The 18,146-nt window shown below is 38.2% G+C and overlaps 1 protein-coding gene across 1 annotated transcript; it reads right to left on the bottom strand.

Moving 5' to 3' along the window:
* Window positions 1–370: 370 nt before the first annotated feature.
* Window positions 371–18,058, bottom strand: rhoh.S (ras homolog family member H S homeolog). The gene is made up of 2 exons (XM_018242674.2): window positions 17,840–18,058; window positions 371–1,688 (listed from the first exon to the last, which is right to left on the bottom strand). The coding sequence occupies exon 2, from the start codon at window positions 1,518–1,520 to the stop codon at window positions 945–947; it is 576 nt and encodes a 191-aa protein (XP_018098163.1). The 5' UTR covers window positions 1,521–1,688; window positions 17,840–18,058; the 3' UTR covers window positions 371–944.
* Window positions 18,059–18,146: the final 88 nt, after the last annotated feature.

Below are 18,146 nucleotides of genomic sequence, written 5' to 3'. Positions count from 1 at the left end.
GATAAGTAAACCTTAAAAATAAGTGAATGTAAGATTGATAAGGGGGCTATTCTAAGCACTTTTGCAATGCACATTCATTATTTATTTATTTTTAATTCCAAGATATTAAAGATTACATGTACTGTTAACATCAATTAATTTTGTTACAACAGCGCCACCTACTGGTCTATTTCTGACCAGTCTGATCACCAAGTAGTCAAGGAACGTGTCAGGAGAAAGAAAGAGGCTGCTCTGATGTATTTCTGGTAAGAAAAGATTTGAGAAAGATTTCTAATTTTTTTTCCTAACCAGAAGAACATCAGAGTAGCCTCTTTCTTTCTCCTGACACGTTCCTTGACTACTTGGTGATCAGACTGGTCAGAAAATGACCAGCAGGTGGCACCACTTTAACAAAATTCAGTAACCTTTAATATCTTAAATTAAAAAAAATAATAATGTAAATTAGAATAGAGCTTAGAATCGACCCCTCATCAATTTTACATTCAATTATTTTTTTACTTATCCTTTAAAGCACTGCTCTGTTCTGTAGAAAGTATCTGGACATATATATATATATATATTTTTATGTCACCCTAGGATGATTTACTGTGGTATCACTGCAGCTCAATAGAACAATTTTAGAGTAGGAGCAGCTTGTTGTACCCTCCTTTTCTATGGGCCTTGTCCGTTGTGACCTTTACAGAGGTTTAATAAGGAAGAACCAACAATGGACACCTGTTCATTTTTCATACAGGGGGATTACAGAAAATTTTAAATAGTAAAAATATCACTTTCTCAAATAAGTTATTTGGAAATATCCTTTGGGTAATGTTTTCTCTAATGTCAGTTTGTGTGCATAAAACTACAGTAAAGTATGTCACATGAATTAGTTGATGGGTGGTTACCCCTTTGCACAAAGTTTAACATGTCCTACCTATAGGAGTGGTAATATATAGCAGTGCAGTTCAAAAGATTTTGCATTCTTGGGAAAGAAAACGGTGCCGCCTGGCCCTCTTCTTCGCCTGGTTAATGGCTGTCCTAACTGCACACTCAAATACCTGCTGAACTCCTCTGTTGCTGAGCGATGAACACTCTAAGTATCCTTTGGCTCGAACATGCTGGGCTAGTTGTTTGCCATCTATAGAGTTAATACAAGGAAGTCGCATGTGATCCAGTTCCCTCTGGTCAGTCTGAGTTGCCACCACAAGCACAGGAATACGAGGCAAGTGCTGTCTTACTTCTCCAATCCACTTATTCCTCACATTTAAAAATGAGGTGTGGTTAGCCACCGAAAAACACAGTAACACAATGTCTGCATTCTGAAAGGAGAGAGGACGTATGCTTCTGAAAGCATCATTCCCTGCTGTGTCCCATAGCCCAAGATTGATCTGTACACCATCCATATAGACATCCACTCCTGTATTTTCATAGACTGTGGGTCTGTATGCGTCAGGGAATGCCTCTGACGTGAAGCGTACAAGAAGGGCTGTCTTTCCGACAGCAGCATCGCCCACCAGCACACACTTTATGGAATTCATCATATTGGAATATAGAGGATGCAAGGTGGTCACAATGGCATGTATCCAAGTCTGTTATTTCACTCTTCCAGAAAAGGTTTCATTCTTAGAAAATGGCTCCAGAAAATGGCTCCAGAAATGCATGTGGTTGTTCAACTTGTTATTGTTTGGAGATGCCCCTTTCTTGATTTCCTGAAAAAACAGATTAAATGAATTTTATATAAAATGTGATATGAAAAATTATGAAGAACTAGCGTGTTTGTTTATCATCAATGAACAGATTCATGAAAATACTTATATATTTTTTTAAATATTTTTTAAACAGAAGGGTCAGGGTACACGCTCAGATTCGGGGGAGTTTATTTTCCCGGTGACAAATCTCCTCTTCTTCGGGGCGACTAATCTCCCCGAACTGCCTCCTGCAGGCTATAATGTGAATCACCTCATGAGGAAATTTCAGAAACGAAGCTCTCCAAGTGCCATTCCGCCGGCCATTTACATTCTAGCCGGCGGGCGGCTGTTCCGGGAGATTAGTCGCCCTGAAGAAGAGGAGATTTGTCACCGAGCGACTAATCTCCCTGAATCTGAGTGTGTGCCCTGACCCTAATGCTTATAGTTAAAAAAAGATAATGGCCTTAAGTACAGTGGTGTAAAATGGTGTAAAAAAAAAAAACAATATAGAGCCCACCACTGTCCTCCCAACATGCATTAACTCACTCCCCCCTCACAAGTAGAGAGCAAAGAATAAATGACAAAATCAGTTTCCCTCTGTCTTCAGTCGACATGCTCACCTGCTAAAATTACAAGTTACAATCTACTACTTAAAGACAATTAGGTTAAACATGTTTGATTAATAATTGCTTTGGCTTTGGTCACATTTTTGGGCTATTCTTCTTCTATTATTTATATCATAATGGAATACATTTGGGAAAATCACTACAAATAGATGTTGTCTAATGATGGGCGGATCTGTGCAGCTTTGCTTTGCAGAAAAATTCACGAATTTACCATGAAATTCGTGAAATGGCGAAAAATTTGCAAACCGCATTCAAGTCAATGGGCGTCAAAATAATTTTGACGTGCATCAAATTTGGTCCAAATGCATTAAAGTCAATGGGCATCTGAATAATTTTCTGACGTGCAAACATTTTTATGTGCACGCCGATTTTGCTGCGCGCTGATTTTTTTTTTTTTTGGCGGGGTGGATTTTTGAATTATCACTGCACTTTCGCGTATTAATTTGCTTACAGCGAAATGTGGAAATTTGCTGCAAATTAGTGTCTGGTGAATTTATTCACCCATCACTAATGTTGTCCTGTTGATATGTACCATGCAGAATAACGCAAGAGCTATACTTACAAAACTACAAGTTCAGGAACACCCAAACTTCCAGAAAGTGATCTGTTTTCACGTATTGGCCAAGGCCCTTTATATTACTGCCCCTCTCCCCAGCAGATGCAAGGTTTGCTTCCCCGAGTATAAAAGAGATCAAATGTGTATCTCATTTAGCATTTTCATACAGAACGTGGCATGTTTAAGCAGCCCACATTTGCAAGTGAACAAAAACATCTCCCACCATAGCCTTGGCAATAAACCAACAAACACAGTAATTTTAGGAATTTTACATACAATGTTTTTTTTTACAACAAATTTGATTTAAAAAAATAAAATTAATAATAATAAATAATAATAATTTATAATAATAAATAATAATATATAATTATAATAATAAACCTTCCCTCTCACCATTAAAAAATGTAATACTTACACACTGAAATAAAACAGAGTTGCTTCTGCTAGATGCAGTGTGTCTTATCTGCGGCACTCCTTGAAATATTTAAGTTCTGTAGCTTTCAAAATCCCCATCTACGCATGAATGAGCCTTCCCTTAGCCATCCCTCCAGGGGAATGTTCTTATTATGTGTCAGATAAGCCCTGCCTCCCCATGCCACATTACAATTAACTATGTTAGTTAAAATATTGAGCCAAGGTCCAATAGTGTCATCGTTACACACAAATATGCAAAAATATCAATGCCAAATTGTATGCATTCCTAGGTGTTACCCTGGGTAAATGCCCCTAACTCTTTACTTACCCCTCATTGCAGATTCAGGGCATCGGAGTTCACGGGCGCCATTGTCTTCTCTTGGGTAATCTTCGGGAAGAGAGCAGCAGTTTAACACATGCGCAGTTAGTGCAATCTGCCGGTCCCGAAAACCTGCGCATGCGCTAAAAGCCACAGTAATTGCCGAAGTGCCGGAAAAAGACCTGAAGATTACCAAAGAGAAGAAGATGGCGCCTGAGAACTCCGATGCCCTGAATCTGCAATGTTAGGGGCATTTATCCAGGGTAACACCTAGGCTGGGGGAGCAGGGAGGGGGTTCTGTGTAGGGTAGGGAGTTAGGGGATTTACGGCCAAATTTTGTGCAATCCAACAAATTCATCAAACTATCATGAGGGTAGTGGGCAATAAACAATCATGCATCTAATGATTTAATTGAATATTTTCATCAGTCACAGTGAAATGTATCTATTGTCAAAATGTTTGCTGGGCCAACAAGGCAGCTACCCACCGTTTCCTAACATCAACTAGATGATATCGCTTGAAATTGTCTTTTTGTTGATCGACAAATTGTAAAAACCTTTACAGGAGGAAGCTCTTGAACACATGGGGAGAACATAAAGCTCCCTGCAGATAGTGCCATGGTTGGAATTAAACTGAAGAACTGAAGACCCCAGCTCTGAAAGTCAGCAATGTTAACCACTTCAACACCATTTTTCCCATTAAACCTCATTCAGAATTTGCTTGATAACATAACAATTTAGGGATTAGGATCCGTAAACACTACTGCTTATTTTTTTGTTCTCTTTTAAAGCAACACTTTATCTTAGACCTACAAACCAATATTTTGTACCATGCTAAACCTTCAAAAGACTTGCAAGTGACTTGCAAAATCAAAGCTGTTGTCAAGTTTGAGAAAAGCGCATCAGTAAAACATATACACGCTACTGCCCTTCATTCCAAAACAGCTCTATAAGTCCCCTTACAACTTTATGACCAAGACACCCCTGTGATATACACAGTTAAACCCTGTTCACTCTCTTAGCAGCAGTTAAGCTCCAAAGGCCCAATTTTACAGAATTTTGCAGAAAGCTGCAAATATCTGTATACCTCAAAAATGAAAATGTAATTACAAAAATGTGCGCACAAGTGGACTTTGCTCAGGTCTATTTTAATTGCACTCCTGTCTACATTTAATTATATAGAGTTTCTATGAAGGTTTCCAAGCAGTATTTTCTAGGAAAACATTTCCAGGAAGTATTTACTGTGTGAACATCCCAAAATGCTGCTCTTGTCAGGGACACATGAGAGAACATGCATGGTTGTGGCGAGAAACCCCACTCTTCTCTGTGTAAGTTATATAGCAGTAGTGTTTTCTGCCCCTTCTGTTCTTTTTCTGCTTGGTGCATTGTTCCAAAATAAATCAGGACAGAACTCTGGATAATCATAAACTCCTAATGTATGGGAATTACAGAACACAATTATGTGTGTGTGTGTCATTTAGGCTAACGGTGTCATAAGGTATATTCTTAAGATGAAATACGCTGGAGAAAAGTATGACCTTGTGCCAAAGCCCGTAGAGTTTCTCTGAATGGTGTAACTTTTCACAATTTCTACTGGAGGCCCTTTAAGACTTTGCCATTGGTCCTTGCTTTCCTCACTTTTAAACTTAGTAATTATCATCTGATTTTAAGTCCCACCTTTATAGGATGGATCTGTGGATGTCTATCTGTAAAGGCACTTCACTGTAATGTCTCCTTGAATATATTTGGATTTAGTCTAAAACATTATACATCAAAAATCTAAATGACAAAATTTCTCCCCTCTTCATTCTCAAAGCCAGTTGTTACTATTACATTTTATGGCAATTAAACAAATCTGGCCATCCATCCCACTAGTAAAATTACTGAATTCTAAATTGCATGATTCCAATGTTGCTTCCTAGTCAGGCCAGTGATCCGATATTTGTTCCGTTGAGGGTCATTGATGATACCCAGAGGCATCAAGCTGTTCCCTACTACCACTTATCATGAAGGGATCCGTTTATCAAAATATTGATTAGACTACCATAGTAGAATTTCACCTACTTTAGGTTTATAAAGATAATGTTTAAATCAGGTATTATTATTCTCAATGTTGCTGTGATCTGAGTAAAATCCTTAAACTCTGTTTCAAAGCTAAGGAACTTTCAACCTGCAACCCACTAGCTATGCTATATTGTCCGCCATTCATTGCCAACACATACAGTAAAGCTTTTCTTGCTTTTTTACTTTTTGTTTCTGTTGTTTATAAGTCACACTCATCTTGCTAGCACATACAGAAGCAATTGCTGAAATTCTAGAATTACCAAACACTTCTCTAGAAGAGACAAAACACGTAACAAAACAAAACGGCTTATAACTCCTTCAACAGCAAAATGATCGTTGGCAGTGTGAGAAAAGTTGGAAAGAGAGCTTGGTTAGAAAATAGATGGGAAAACACATTAGTCAAGGATGTTTTGATAAACAAACCTCTTCTCATAGGATTTTTTTTTTACTGACTTCTAAGAATCCATATTACGACAGTAGTGACTCTGTTATAAAAAAAAAGCGTGATGGTACAAAAGCAATGATTCCACTTCAACGGTTACTTGACATTTTGCTGCTTTCCCCACCGCCCAATGGAAAGCTCTTTTGTTTTGGAAACCTGTTGCAGCAGAATACAGTCCAGTGTCTTTAGAACAAATACATTCATGCCAAAACGTAATGGATATACATTTTCATTTTAAAAACCACAGATATTCAACACCATTTATAACTTTGTATGTAACCAAAATAAGTAATTAATATTCCACAGATACTGCTGAGAAATGTAACAACTAACTGTATCAACTAAATGCAGCAAATTGTAACAGTTCAGATGCTTCTGGATCACTGAGCTGCCAGACTGAAACACTAGAGATACGAACATTCAACTTTAAACTTAAATTTTGTAAAAATGGTAAAAAAATAAAATATGGAAAAGAATTGAAAAAAATGTTGTTTATAGTGATCAATCTGAAAACAACTAAACTGGAAAAAGTATTTGGAAAGGGAACAACCCCTTTCACTTTTTTAAAGCAGGTGCAAAAAATAAATAACAATTACAAAGAGCAAAGTGACTTATGTCTCTATTTATTCCCAAAATGAGCATCTTTTGTGTGACTAAAGAATTCTAACCCCCACATAAGACAGTGGAGTTCCCAATCCTTCATAGTTATATAGTTAAGTTTGGTTTAAAGGACATGTAAAGCCTACATTTTCCTACCATGTATATAAGTTGGGCATATCTTTCTCGCCCAAGCCACATCATTTGTACTGCATATACCCCCTCCATTTGCCATTTTCCTAAAACAAATAGCAGTTTTCACCCGGCTGCCATTTTCCCTCTGACACATCATCAGTAACGTTGACATGTGCAAACAGGACATGAATGCTGTAAAGTTCATGTAATGCAGAATGCAGGGTTACATAGTCACAACATAATTTGATAAAAAGTTCTGCAGGGGTTGAAAACGGTTATGGTTAAGCTGAGCCTATTACTGGAACAGAACAGGTAAACGCAGAACTCTGCTGCAAAAATCCTTTTTATTGACACTACATGTTTTGAGCAAAAAGTGACAAAGGGCATTTTTGCTCGAAACATATTGTGTCAATAAAAAGGATTTTTGCAGCAGAGTTCTGCGTTTACCTGGTCTGTTCCATTAATAGACTTTGAATTGATTGCCAGTACCGAGGACGGGGTACAGGAACTGACCACAAAGGTTACAAAAATTGATGGGAGAAACACCACATCCAGTGGAAACAAGGAAGCCTCTATGGTTAAGCTGAACTCAGGAGAGGTGGTTAAGGGAAAAATAGGATCAGACAGCTAGAGTTTCTTTGGGATCCAGCAATGCTATCCCTTCATTAGCTGTTAGGCTGGAGGGTGTGTTAAAGGGGAAGGAAACCTAGTCGGCGCAAACCCCCCACCCCCCTCCCATTTTTTGCCCACCCTCCCTCCTCTCCCTGGCCTACCCGTCCCGCTGGGCAAATGCCCCTAACTTGTTACTTACCATTCTGCGCAGGTCCAGTCCAGGGAGTTCACTGACGACATCTTCTTCCACGCGATCTTCTTCCTGCTGTGAACGGCATTTTAGTGCATGCGCAGTAGGATCATTTCGCCGGTACGGATCTACTGCGCATGCGCCAAAAGTCACGCGCATGCGCAGTAGATCGTACCGGCGAAATGATCCTACTGCGCATGCACCATTCAAAGCAGGAAGAAGATCGCGTGGAAGATGTCGTCGGTGAACTCCCTGGACTGGACCTGCGCAGAAGGGTAGGTAACAAGTTAGGGTCATTTGCCCAGCGAGATGGGTAGGCCAGGGGGGAGGAGGGAGGGTGGGCAACAAACGGGAGGGGGGGTGGGGGGTTTGCGCCGACTAGGTTTCCTTCCCCTTTAAGTAATCTGAGCTGAGAAGAACTGAGCATGCTCATGAGCCGACAGCCAAAGTAAATTCCTGAGGGAAGGGGCAGAGTGCGTTAGAGAAGTAGAAGGATTTAGGGGATACTGCAACCTTTTAACAACCAGAGTGACAGTTATCTAAAGATTTCAAAGAGGCTGTTCACTGATTAAATTTTTGTGGGTAAGGTTTACATGTCCTTTAAACTCACATTTAAATAAACTGTATACACTCGTTCTTCCGTGGCCTTTCCTCTGCCCTTTTTGATGGACATATACTTTATACAATTGTCTATGCGCTTGCCCCAAATGAATCTGAGAGTTGCACACGGATACATTGTGCATAATCTGGCAGCTGAGTTGAGGGTCTAAATAGGTGCCTATAGGTCACTAAAAAGAAAAAACATCCCTGGATATTTGCCTGATATTATAATATGGGTTTAAGTTTGGTGGTGATTGAAGAAATAATGTTCTGGGGCTGATTTTCATGTTTAGTCTATGCTCCATGCTTCCTGTTAAAGCAAACTATAACACTTGAGCATACAATGGCATGGCATCAATGGTTTCCTATTTTGTGGCAACAAATTGGGGCATGATAATGCCTTCATGCACAAATGTAAATCAGTAAACAGTGATACATTTGAACGGATACATTTGAAAGCCAAACTTCAAGCCGAGTCTGATCTCCAACATCAGTGTACAGTCTCACCAATATTCTTTTAGCTCACTGGATGCAAAGCCCACCAGCAATATTCCAACTGTTAATGGAAAGTATTCACTTCAATGACCACTTCTACTGGCACTTTTCAGCATATAGACGTCTTTTTGGGGTGAAAATTACCTGCACTGGAAAGACATTTCCTATTCAATGCCACCATCAGCCTAGGGTTCCCATGAACCAGCCTCCTGTTGAAGAACTACTTGCTTATTGAATATTTCTACTTGTCCCTAACTAATAGCCTAACAGAATTTTCCAGCTTTCTATATAAGCATGTATAATTCTTTAATAATCTAAAGTGATACTAAGACTAAAAATGTTCTTTTCGAAGTATAAATCCACATTAAAAGTTACCTATAGGTCATGTTTTTCGCTAATAGTTCTGCTTTTGTTACTAAATCTGACTGTTTTACCAACCTGACTGTCCCCTCTTAACCTGTCAGAGTTTCTAATGCTTACAGACTACTGCTGCACAAATATGGCAGCCCCCTCATAGAGGAACATGAGGAGTCAGATTATGTAAAAGCATCAGGTAAATACGTTTATGGTAAATTATGAATAGCTTGTTGGCTGTAAATTATTGGCAGTTGTTATTCAAAAAATGTTCATGTGATGGCAAAGCCTTTTCTTCTCTATTTTTAGAGCTTGTCACATGAGGAGATTGGTTGCTTTCGTTGGTATTTTCTGATGCCAAGATTTATAGGCAGCACAACTGCCAATACAATATGCTTTGTATAAAGTTTACTTGGAAAGCAACAACAAAGCCAAAGAAACTTGGCTACATAAAGCATTGCCCTATAGTACACAGCTAGCTCCAGTGAGAAACTTCAGTTTTGTTAATAGACTCCACAGTTTATCGCCTCTCCTTAAATCTGAGTATGTAAATTAGATTTTGGATTGATTTTGGTGTTCATTAAGAATTCAGTATTTTGCCAAATGCAAAGACTTATAAAATAAAACAAAATGCAATAATCAGTATCTCATTTAATTTTGGCTACACCTTGTTGCCTTTTTTACTTTCACGTTCATTAACCGTTGCTTTCCTTTCATTGTTTTCGCAACAACATGAGGACACTAGAGGAATATGTATATATATAGTTAGAATACCAAGGGGCACATTTACTAAAGGGCGAAGTGACTAATGCTGGCGAAACTTCAACGATTTACTAACGGGCGCAGGCGTAACTTCGCTAGCGAAAGAGACTGACGCTGGCGATTATTCGCACTGATCGTTACCTCTTGCGCCAGACTTGCCTTCACCACCTCAGACCAGGCGAAGTGCAATCGAGTAGATAGGACTTCCTCAAAATTTAGGTGAAAATTTTTCGAAGTCCCAAAAAACGCTGGCATCTTTTCCTTTTTTCAGGGTGATAGGCTGCAAAAGAGCATACATTTTTTTGGGGGTAACCCGCTTCCCCCCTACATTTCCTGACATATGGCACATAAACTATACATTGGGCACATGTGTAAGGCAATATAACATATTTTTTTTTTTATTTTATTAAGGTTCCCTGGGCTTGTGTAATGTAACGTGTTTGCTGCAACATATACGTCCATTCAACTTTAACTTCCCACCATATGCAAATTAGCCAACGGTAGCGCAACTTCGATCTGCTTGCCGAATTAACGCTAGCGCAACATTGCCAGCATTCCGCGTCCTGAATGCAACTTCGCATGTTAGTGAATCAGCATTGTCTGAGTGAATTTTCGCCTGGCAAAGTGTTGCACTGCCTGCGAAGCTGTCGCTGGCGAATTTTCGCCGCTTAGTAAATTTGCCCCCAAGCATGTTGCAGAAGCAGAAAAATTGCAACATCCAGGCTAAAGGCACATGTAGCACTTTGTACATCTGCATATTTCAGCCAGCAAAAAGGTGCCTGAAATGGCTCATGCGATTTACCATTTTCTATAAGATGAACAGAGTGTTTGAGTGAAAGAAATGCCAGTACTAGCTATCTCAGCCAGATTGCATTAGTCAGTGGGAAGTGGCAATGGTGCTTCTCCGTTTGCTAAACTACACAGGTGTAAAAAAAAAATAAAAAAAGTTGTATAAAAAGTGTTTCTCTGAGCACGTGCAGTTATTTTGAACCATTTCTGTAAAGCTTGTGCTTAGCGAGTTCTTCCTCCCAGTGCTGTCAGAGAGACAGTATTCTCAAAAGTGCATCTCCTGAAGTTCAACATTGAAAGTAGTGAATCCTTGTCTAACAAGATGTGATACTGGGTCAGTGGGTCCTGCAGCAGCTGTCAGAACATGACTCTGGGCTCAGGAGTGCTGCATTGTTGTTCCAAAGCCCACTGCAGTGACCTGACAGCATAAAGGGGGTTATATATTTTTATTAATATATTTTTCTCAAAAGGTTTGTTTAGAAGCTACAGATAGCAGCAAAAGCGCTCAGGCAGAAGTTGCATATTTAAATTTTTATGAGACTGTTCCGCAGCAACTCTTAGATCTCAAGTCTCACATTTTTGATACAGAAACATGTTAGATAACAACACAAAATTGCAACTGAACAGAATAAATGAGTCATGTAAAAGGCACAAAGTTTGCACAAGGTTTATCTATATCTATAGCAGTCAGTCATGTGGCCGGTGAAGCTGATAGTTTAAAGGACATGGTGCAGGATTTGCCAAGTGCATCAATCCCCATTCCTTTAAAAACAGTCAAACATGCCCACTGCAAATGGGTTAAATATCATAAATTGTCAACCGCTTCTCATCAGACATATGATTTCCTTCCCATGACTTCCAACTTTCTATTAGGACTCTTACAGACGAGCGTTTTTACCTGCGCTCCCCTGCGTTCCGTTTTTCTGCGTTCAGACGCAGGGGAGTAGGAATAGACGCATTACATTTTTTCCAATGGGGCTGTACTCACACAGGCGTGTGTAGGCGTCGAACGCAGGAAAAATGCAGCATGTTGCGTCTCAACCTGCGTTTGGCGCCTACACACACCTGTGTGAGTACAGCCCCATTGGAAAAAGTTTAATGCGTCTATTTCTGCACTCCCCTGCGGCTGAACGCAGAAAAACGGAACGCAGGGGAGCGCAGGTAAAAACACTCGTCTGTAAGAGCCCTTAATGCAGTGGGTTCTTCGGTACTAAGCTACAACAGGCAGGTAAAAGCAGTTTAAATAAATCAGTACAACACTAAAGGCATGTTGCTCATTTAGTGATTGGATGCTATTAAAGAGAACAAAATTTCATTACAACACACTAGACAAGCACCTGACATATGTTGGCAGCAACATCATGATGGAAGTCCCCTGCTGTATACAATTCATTAGAAGTTTTTACATGTGACTAAATATACGGAAGGGGAAAAGAGCAGTAATGGAAATCAATTCATCACATTTCCTTATTTCCAGCTGAGGATAGTGGGAATTTGCAGATTAGAGGCCAGCTGTATACTATTAAAATAATCAATAGTTAAATACTATAAATGTGGTTCTCTTAAAGAAGTCAGGCAATTAATATCACCTAATGAGTTCATTCTGTGCACCAGATATGTACGTATCAGTTTCATTTTTACACATAAATGTATAAAGGAGCTACATTACAATCTGGCTGTGTGTTCTATATCAGCAGTGGTTGGGCAAGAAAATTGTTCATTTAATAAAAGTCCATTTAATAACAATTGGAATAAGAAGCAACGTGTTTTCTTCAAGACAAAACATTTTATTCCCTCTGTATTCCTGTGTCATATTTAGCAGCAGACAATTCAGGTGCAGCATTTAGCAGCACTTATAAATGGCATGCAATAGCTCAAGCGGGTATAGAAAAGGGTCAGTAGTGACACACAGACATATATATTTTACATCTCTCAACTGCATGCAATCTTGCACAATGGTTTTTTTTATGCAATCAAAAATGAACAGGCAAAATGACCCGAGATGCACCTACACACCAATATTACAAGTAAAAAAATACATTTGTTGGTTCAGGAATAAACGTTTATATGGTGGAGTGACAGTATTACTTTAACCTTAGGTGTCGTAATATTCTACAGACAGGTGGGGGCACATTTACTAAGGGTCGAAGTGAATTCGAAGTGAATTTTCGAATTCAAAAACTTCAACCATCGAATAGGCCAAAATTAGATTCGAATTGAAAAAACGTAGAATATTCGACCATTCGAAAAAAGTACTGTCTCTTTGAAAAACTTGGAATTCGACACTTCGCCACCTTAAATCTGCCGAATTGCTATGTTAGCCTATGGGGACCTCCTAGAACCCATAGCCAATATTTGGCTACGTTTTTAGAAGTCAACGTTTTTTTTTGAAAATCATTCGATTGATCGATTAAATCGTTTGAATCGTTCGATTCGAAAGATTTCTATGATCGATTGAACGATTTTAATTCGATCGAAAAAAGCTAAATTCAAACAAAAAAATTTTTCAAATTCAAATTCGATGGTCGAAATTCGACCCTTAGTAAATGTGCCCCTTACTGTTAACACAATGCTTCACATTACTAATAAGTACAGAGCAGCAGTCTGTCACAGTTGATTGTGGGAGTTATTTGAAGTGTCACAGGCTTACTATGAAGAACATCTCCACTGCATGCCCTACAGACCCACCTATACTGGATATACTGAATATGCTTGGTGTGCATAGCCCCCCCAAAAAAATGTTTGTAACTTCCTGGGGGCTGTCATGCTTAAATTCAAGTGATAGAATTCCTGAAGAAAACAGAATGCTAGCATTTGAAACATTTTTTGCTCAGCAAATATACGGCATATATAGAATGGAACCATGGAACATTATGTTTATATTTGTAGACACCCTTTAAACGGAATTCATCATGTGTATTTATTTTATGCATATTTATTATATATAGTTACTTTCAGGGTTCTTGGCATTAACTGAAAACGTTTTGCAAAATGCAAGTTGTTAGTCTAAGCGACCAGTTACTCTCCCCTATAAAGGCGAACTGCTGTAATGTAACAAAGTCATTTATTCTCCCATTCCCTTAAGGATCTCAAGTAATGAAGAATGCATCACAGCTATTACCCCTTGACTCTGCCTCCTGTCACACTATCCCCTATTTACCTGATTTTGTGATTTTGAAAATGCAAAGGATAATCTCCTCAAAAAAAGAGAGAACGTTCTCTTCTCAGTTTACTACACAATCATTGTATAAAAAAAAAAACTCCATTACAATACACCATACAAACGGGTATAGGATCTGTTATCCGGAAACCCATTATCTAGAAAGCCCTGAATTATGGAAAGGCTGTCTCAAAGACTCAATTTTATCCAAAAACCCAGTTTTTTTAAAAAAAAAAAAATTATTACCTTTTTCTTTGTAATAATAAAACAGTAGCTTGTACTTGATCTCAACTAAGATATAGTTAATCCTTATTGGAAGCAAAACTAGCTTATTGGGTGTATTTAATGTTTACATAATTTTATAGTAGAGTTAAGGTATGAAATTCCAAATTAAGGCAAGCTTTACGCCCTAGGCACGTGCCTCCTCTGTCTAACCCTTGTTCTGGCCCTGCCCATACTTGTATAGTATATACAGTATATACAGTATATGTATATATATATACAATATTAGAAATAACTTTATAAATGATAACGAAAGCATCCATGAAAGAATGAATGTGATATTGAATGTGAATGTAGCAGGAATTAACATACAGTATAAATTAAATGAAAATGTTAGACATGGTTACTAAACATAATATTAAAAAAAAACCCTACATACCTCAATTTGAAACCCAGACTGTACCACTATACCATTTCCAGCCTGGAATTATTAGCCACTGGTGTATCTCCTGATGGCGCCATTTATCATGAAATTAATATTGTTTGTTATATTAAAAAATTTTATATTACATTTTTATATTACAATACAACCCTTTACTTGAACAGCTGTGCCGTTGTGTACTGTTACAATGTAATCACAGGAATGTACTATGTACGGGTGCAGTGTCATTCTATAGTGGAATACAGCTCACCAACAATAAAGAAATCCATCCCCATGGTGCCTTTATGCTCTGTGATCTTTGACAAATTTTCTAACACACAAAAAGGTGACTTTAAGTTCAGATATTGGAGAGAGGCTTATACTGAACCCTTATTCATAATACATATATTTGAGGAACTGTTTCTTTTTTTTATTATTTTTGGTGTAAGACCCAAGAGACCTTGGCTGATGTAACCACTAATATATTGTTACATGGCATCTATATTATAAATATTATTATTATTAGTGTTCAGTTAGTAGTTGCCTGCATGCAGATGTCTCACTTTCATGCTTCATTTGACTTGTGACAGATATTGTGAACTGCGCCATCAGGTTCCTGTTTAGTAAAATTCAGTTCCAGGTAACGTTTGCATCCAATATATTTTGAAATGTGTGACATGAATTCCCATCAGCTTGAAAAAAGGCAATTGTGAGCCTGAAACGTCGCTGCTGTTTGTTTGTCCTGAAATAAGCCCTTTTGGAATAAAGGCCTTTTAAGAATTTCTCTCAAGTGTGGTGCTGTCTGTTCATCGAATTTGTTTACAGAACGGGTGGAAGTGGCCACCTCAGACCTGCACCTGCATCCAATATACCCTATGGGTGAGTGCTGACTTCTAATCTCCATTTATGAATTCCCATTACCACATTATATATATCTACAGCTTACTGAATACATTTGTAAAAAGTTCTTAGCTATTTATATACTCCAAAATAAATACAGCAAAAGGCAACTTTTTCAGCCTCACTGGGCCTTTTGTCAAGCTTCGGGCCCTCAGGCAGGTTAAGAACCACTGCAAACACCTGACACTATACAAGGGAACCCAGTGACAAAATTTGGCAGACTTTATAAACAGCATGATTATATTTAATTTTCTTTTTTGAGAGACTTCCGCTGAACAAAAGTCTGAAGTGGTGTAAAATAAGGTGGCCAATATGGCGTTCACACAGAGTAAAATAAAACACACCTTGATGAATTTGCCATTTATTTTACACAGTTTTTATCAAATCAAATCTTCTTAATCAGATGAAATTGTATTCGTTTTATTTTACTGTACATGTGGAATGAGGCATAGTCTTAAATTGATTTCTTGTAAAATAAAACTGTCCTGTTTTAGAAATAATTGTACTCTTGCAACAAGTCCTGTTTTACAGCTGTGTAATCTATTCTTTTAATATCAGGAAAATGCAATACTGTTAGAATTGGTGAACATTTCAAGTTGTCTCTCTTTTTCGAACAAAATATTATCATCATCTGTAAAGTCTTGTTTATGTAAGTCAACATAACTACAGTTCTACAGTTGTGTGCACAAAGGCCTAATAAAATACACAACTGATGCCAATGATCGACTTGAGGGTTTTATAAATATTCGTTTGTATGACCCCAAAATGAATTTCCTGTTTCCCCTCTTTTCGTTTCTGTGTGCGCAAAACTTGTTACATGTAATGTGCCAGTAGGGCTGTTCACAAGATAAGTGACACCACAGCTGCTTCTGGATAATGTCTCACTTATTCTTTATCATTGTGTTACAATCTTGTACCCAAAGCCCCAAAACACAGCTTGATCATAAAAATATCATTTTATTTTCACTGCGGAATCTTTGCTCAGTGCCGTCAAGGGATTAAAGGTCTCACTGGCAGAACAACACATAGTTGACAGCCTTATTGCTCACCTACTAATACATAATTGTTCTACATAAATGCTATCTGGTAAAATATGCCAACTGATAAAACTAGTTAATGGGGACACAGCCCTGCCAAACATGTAATATGGTTCATTGGCCATAAATGCTATATTTAAAAAAATTATATTAAAAAAGACTGAAAAAGTAAAAGGAACAGTGTGATCCTTAATAAATGATTTATTTTACAAGTAATTAATGGTTTTTGTGCATCAGAGGAAAAATATAACAGAGAAAGAAATGTTAACCATTGGGCTTTTTATTCCCACATAACTGAACTATGGACTATAGTGGATATGGCCCTTCAAGAGATTTTAATAGCCCACAAGGGCAACTTTTCACAATCATTTTTACTGTTTTCTGGCCCCAAAACATTTAGGGGCCGATTCACTAACTTTGAGTGAAGGATTCGAAGTAAAAAAACTTAGAATTTCGAAGTTTTTTTTTGGGCTACTTCGACCATCGACTACGACTTTGAATCGAAGGATTCAAAGTAAAACCGTTCGACTATTCGACCATTCGATAGTCGAAGTACTGTCTCTTTAAAAAAAACTTCGACCCCCTAGTTCGCCATCTAAAAGCTACCGAAGTCAATGTTAGCCTATGGGGAAGGTCCCCATAGGCTTGCCTAATTTTTTTTGATCGAAGGATATTCCTTCGATCGTTGGATTTAAATCCTTCGAATCGTTCGATTTTAAGGATTTTATCGTTCGATCGAAGGAATAATCCTTCGATCGTACGATCGTACTATCTGCGCTAAATCCTTTGACTTCGATATTCGAAGTCGAAGGATTTCAATTCCCAGTCGAATATCGAGGGTTAATTAACCCTCGATATTCGACCCTTAGTGAATCAGCCCCTTAGCGTAGGGGAGAACCAGCACATTACAAGTAAAAATTGTTCTGAAGCTATTGTGAAAGAAGCAAATGAAAGATATGAATGATCTATCCATCATTTATCATCTCTAGATCTATCTGTCTGACTAGCTATCATAAAGACAACTGTTGGAATACAGTCAAAAAGGTAAGGAGGAAATGCATACAATGTATACCTTAGATCACCAAATCATTTTACTATTAAAAAATAGTGATTTCTGCTACTTAGAAAGAACATATGAATTCATATAGATGCCAGAATGCAAAGTAAAACCAAATAATAGAATAGTTCACACAACCTTTTACCATATGGACATGTATCTTCCCCTTAAAACGTTTTAAGTTTATCATTGTGAATATATTAAACCACTATGTGGTCGATATGCTGTAGTAGCCACAAAGTTATTCAAAAAACATATTTAGAGCTTCACTTGTCTCATGAGTCCCTATATCATCTTTGTGCAATGTTTTAATAAAGATATCTGACTTCTATGTTACAATTAAATATGTGCCTAATGGTACTGAGATCTCAGTAGCAACCGTCTTCAAGGAATTGTCTATGTAGAATAACATAAAAGTTACCTTAGACGGAAGAAATAAAGACGCCCAAGGCCAGATCTGTCCTTCCTCCTTACATGCAGTCAATGGCACAACAGGGGCAGTAGGGCAGGTGCACATTCAAAGACCATCAGGAAGACAACTTGAACAAACAGAAATGGAGCAGTTGGGCTGTTTGAAGGTGTGCGAGGGGCTGGTGTGTGGAGGAGGGGGAGAAAAGGAGGAAGAAAGCAAAGATGTGTCATAACTGCTGTGTGCTATAATTCACATATATATATCCGCTTCCTGCTCACTCACAGCACAATGACTCTAGACAGAAAAGATGATAAAA

Source organism: Xenopus laevis, chromosome 1S (assembly GCF_017654675.1).
Source record: "Xenopus laevis strain J_2021 chromosome 1S, Xenopus_laevis_v10.1, whole genome shotgun sequence".
Taxonomy (NCBI): Eukaryota; Metazoa; Chordata; class Amphibia; order Anura; family Pipidae; genus Xenopus; species Xenopus laevis.
Note: the sequence above shows the minus strand (reverse complement) of the source record. Positions and strands in the feature narration are given on the sequence as shown.

What these genes read in the sequence shown, in the direction of transcription:
- rhoh.S (XM_018242674.2), bottom strand. Translation starts at nt 1,520, where the DNA reads ATGATGAATTCCATAAAGTGTGTGCTGGTGGGCGATGCTGCTGTCGGA.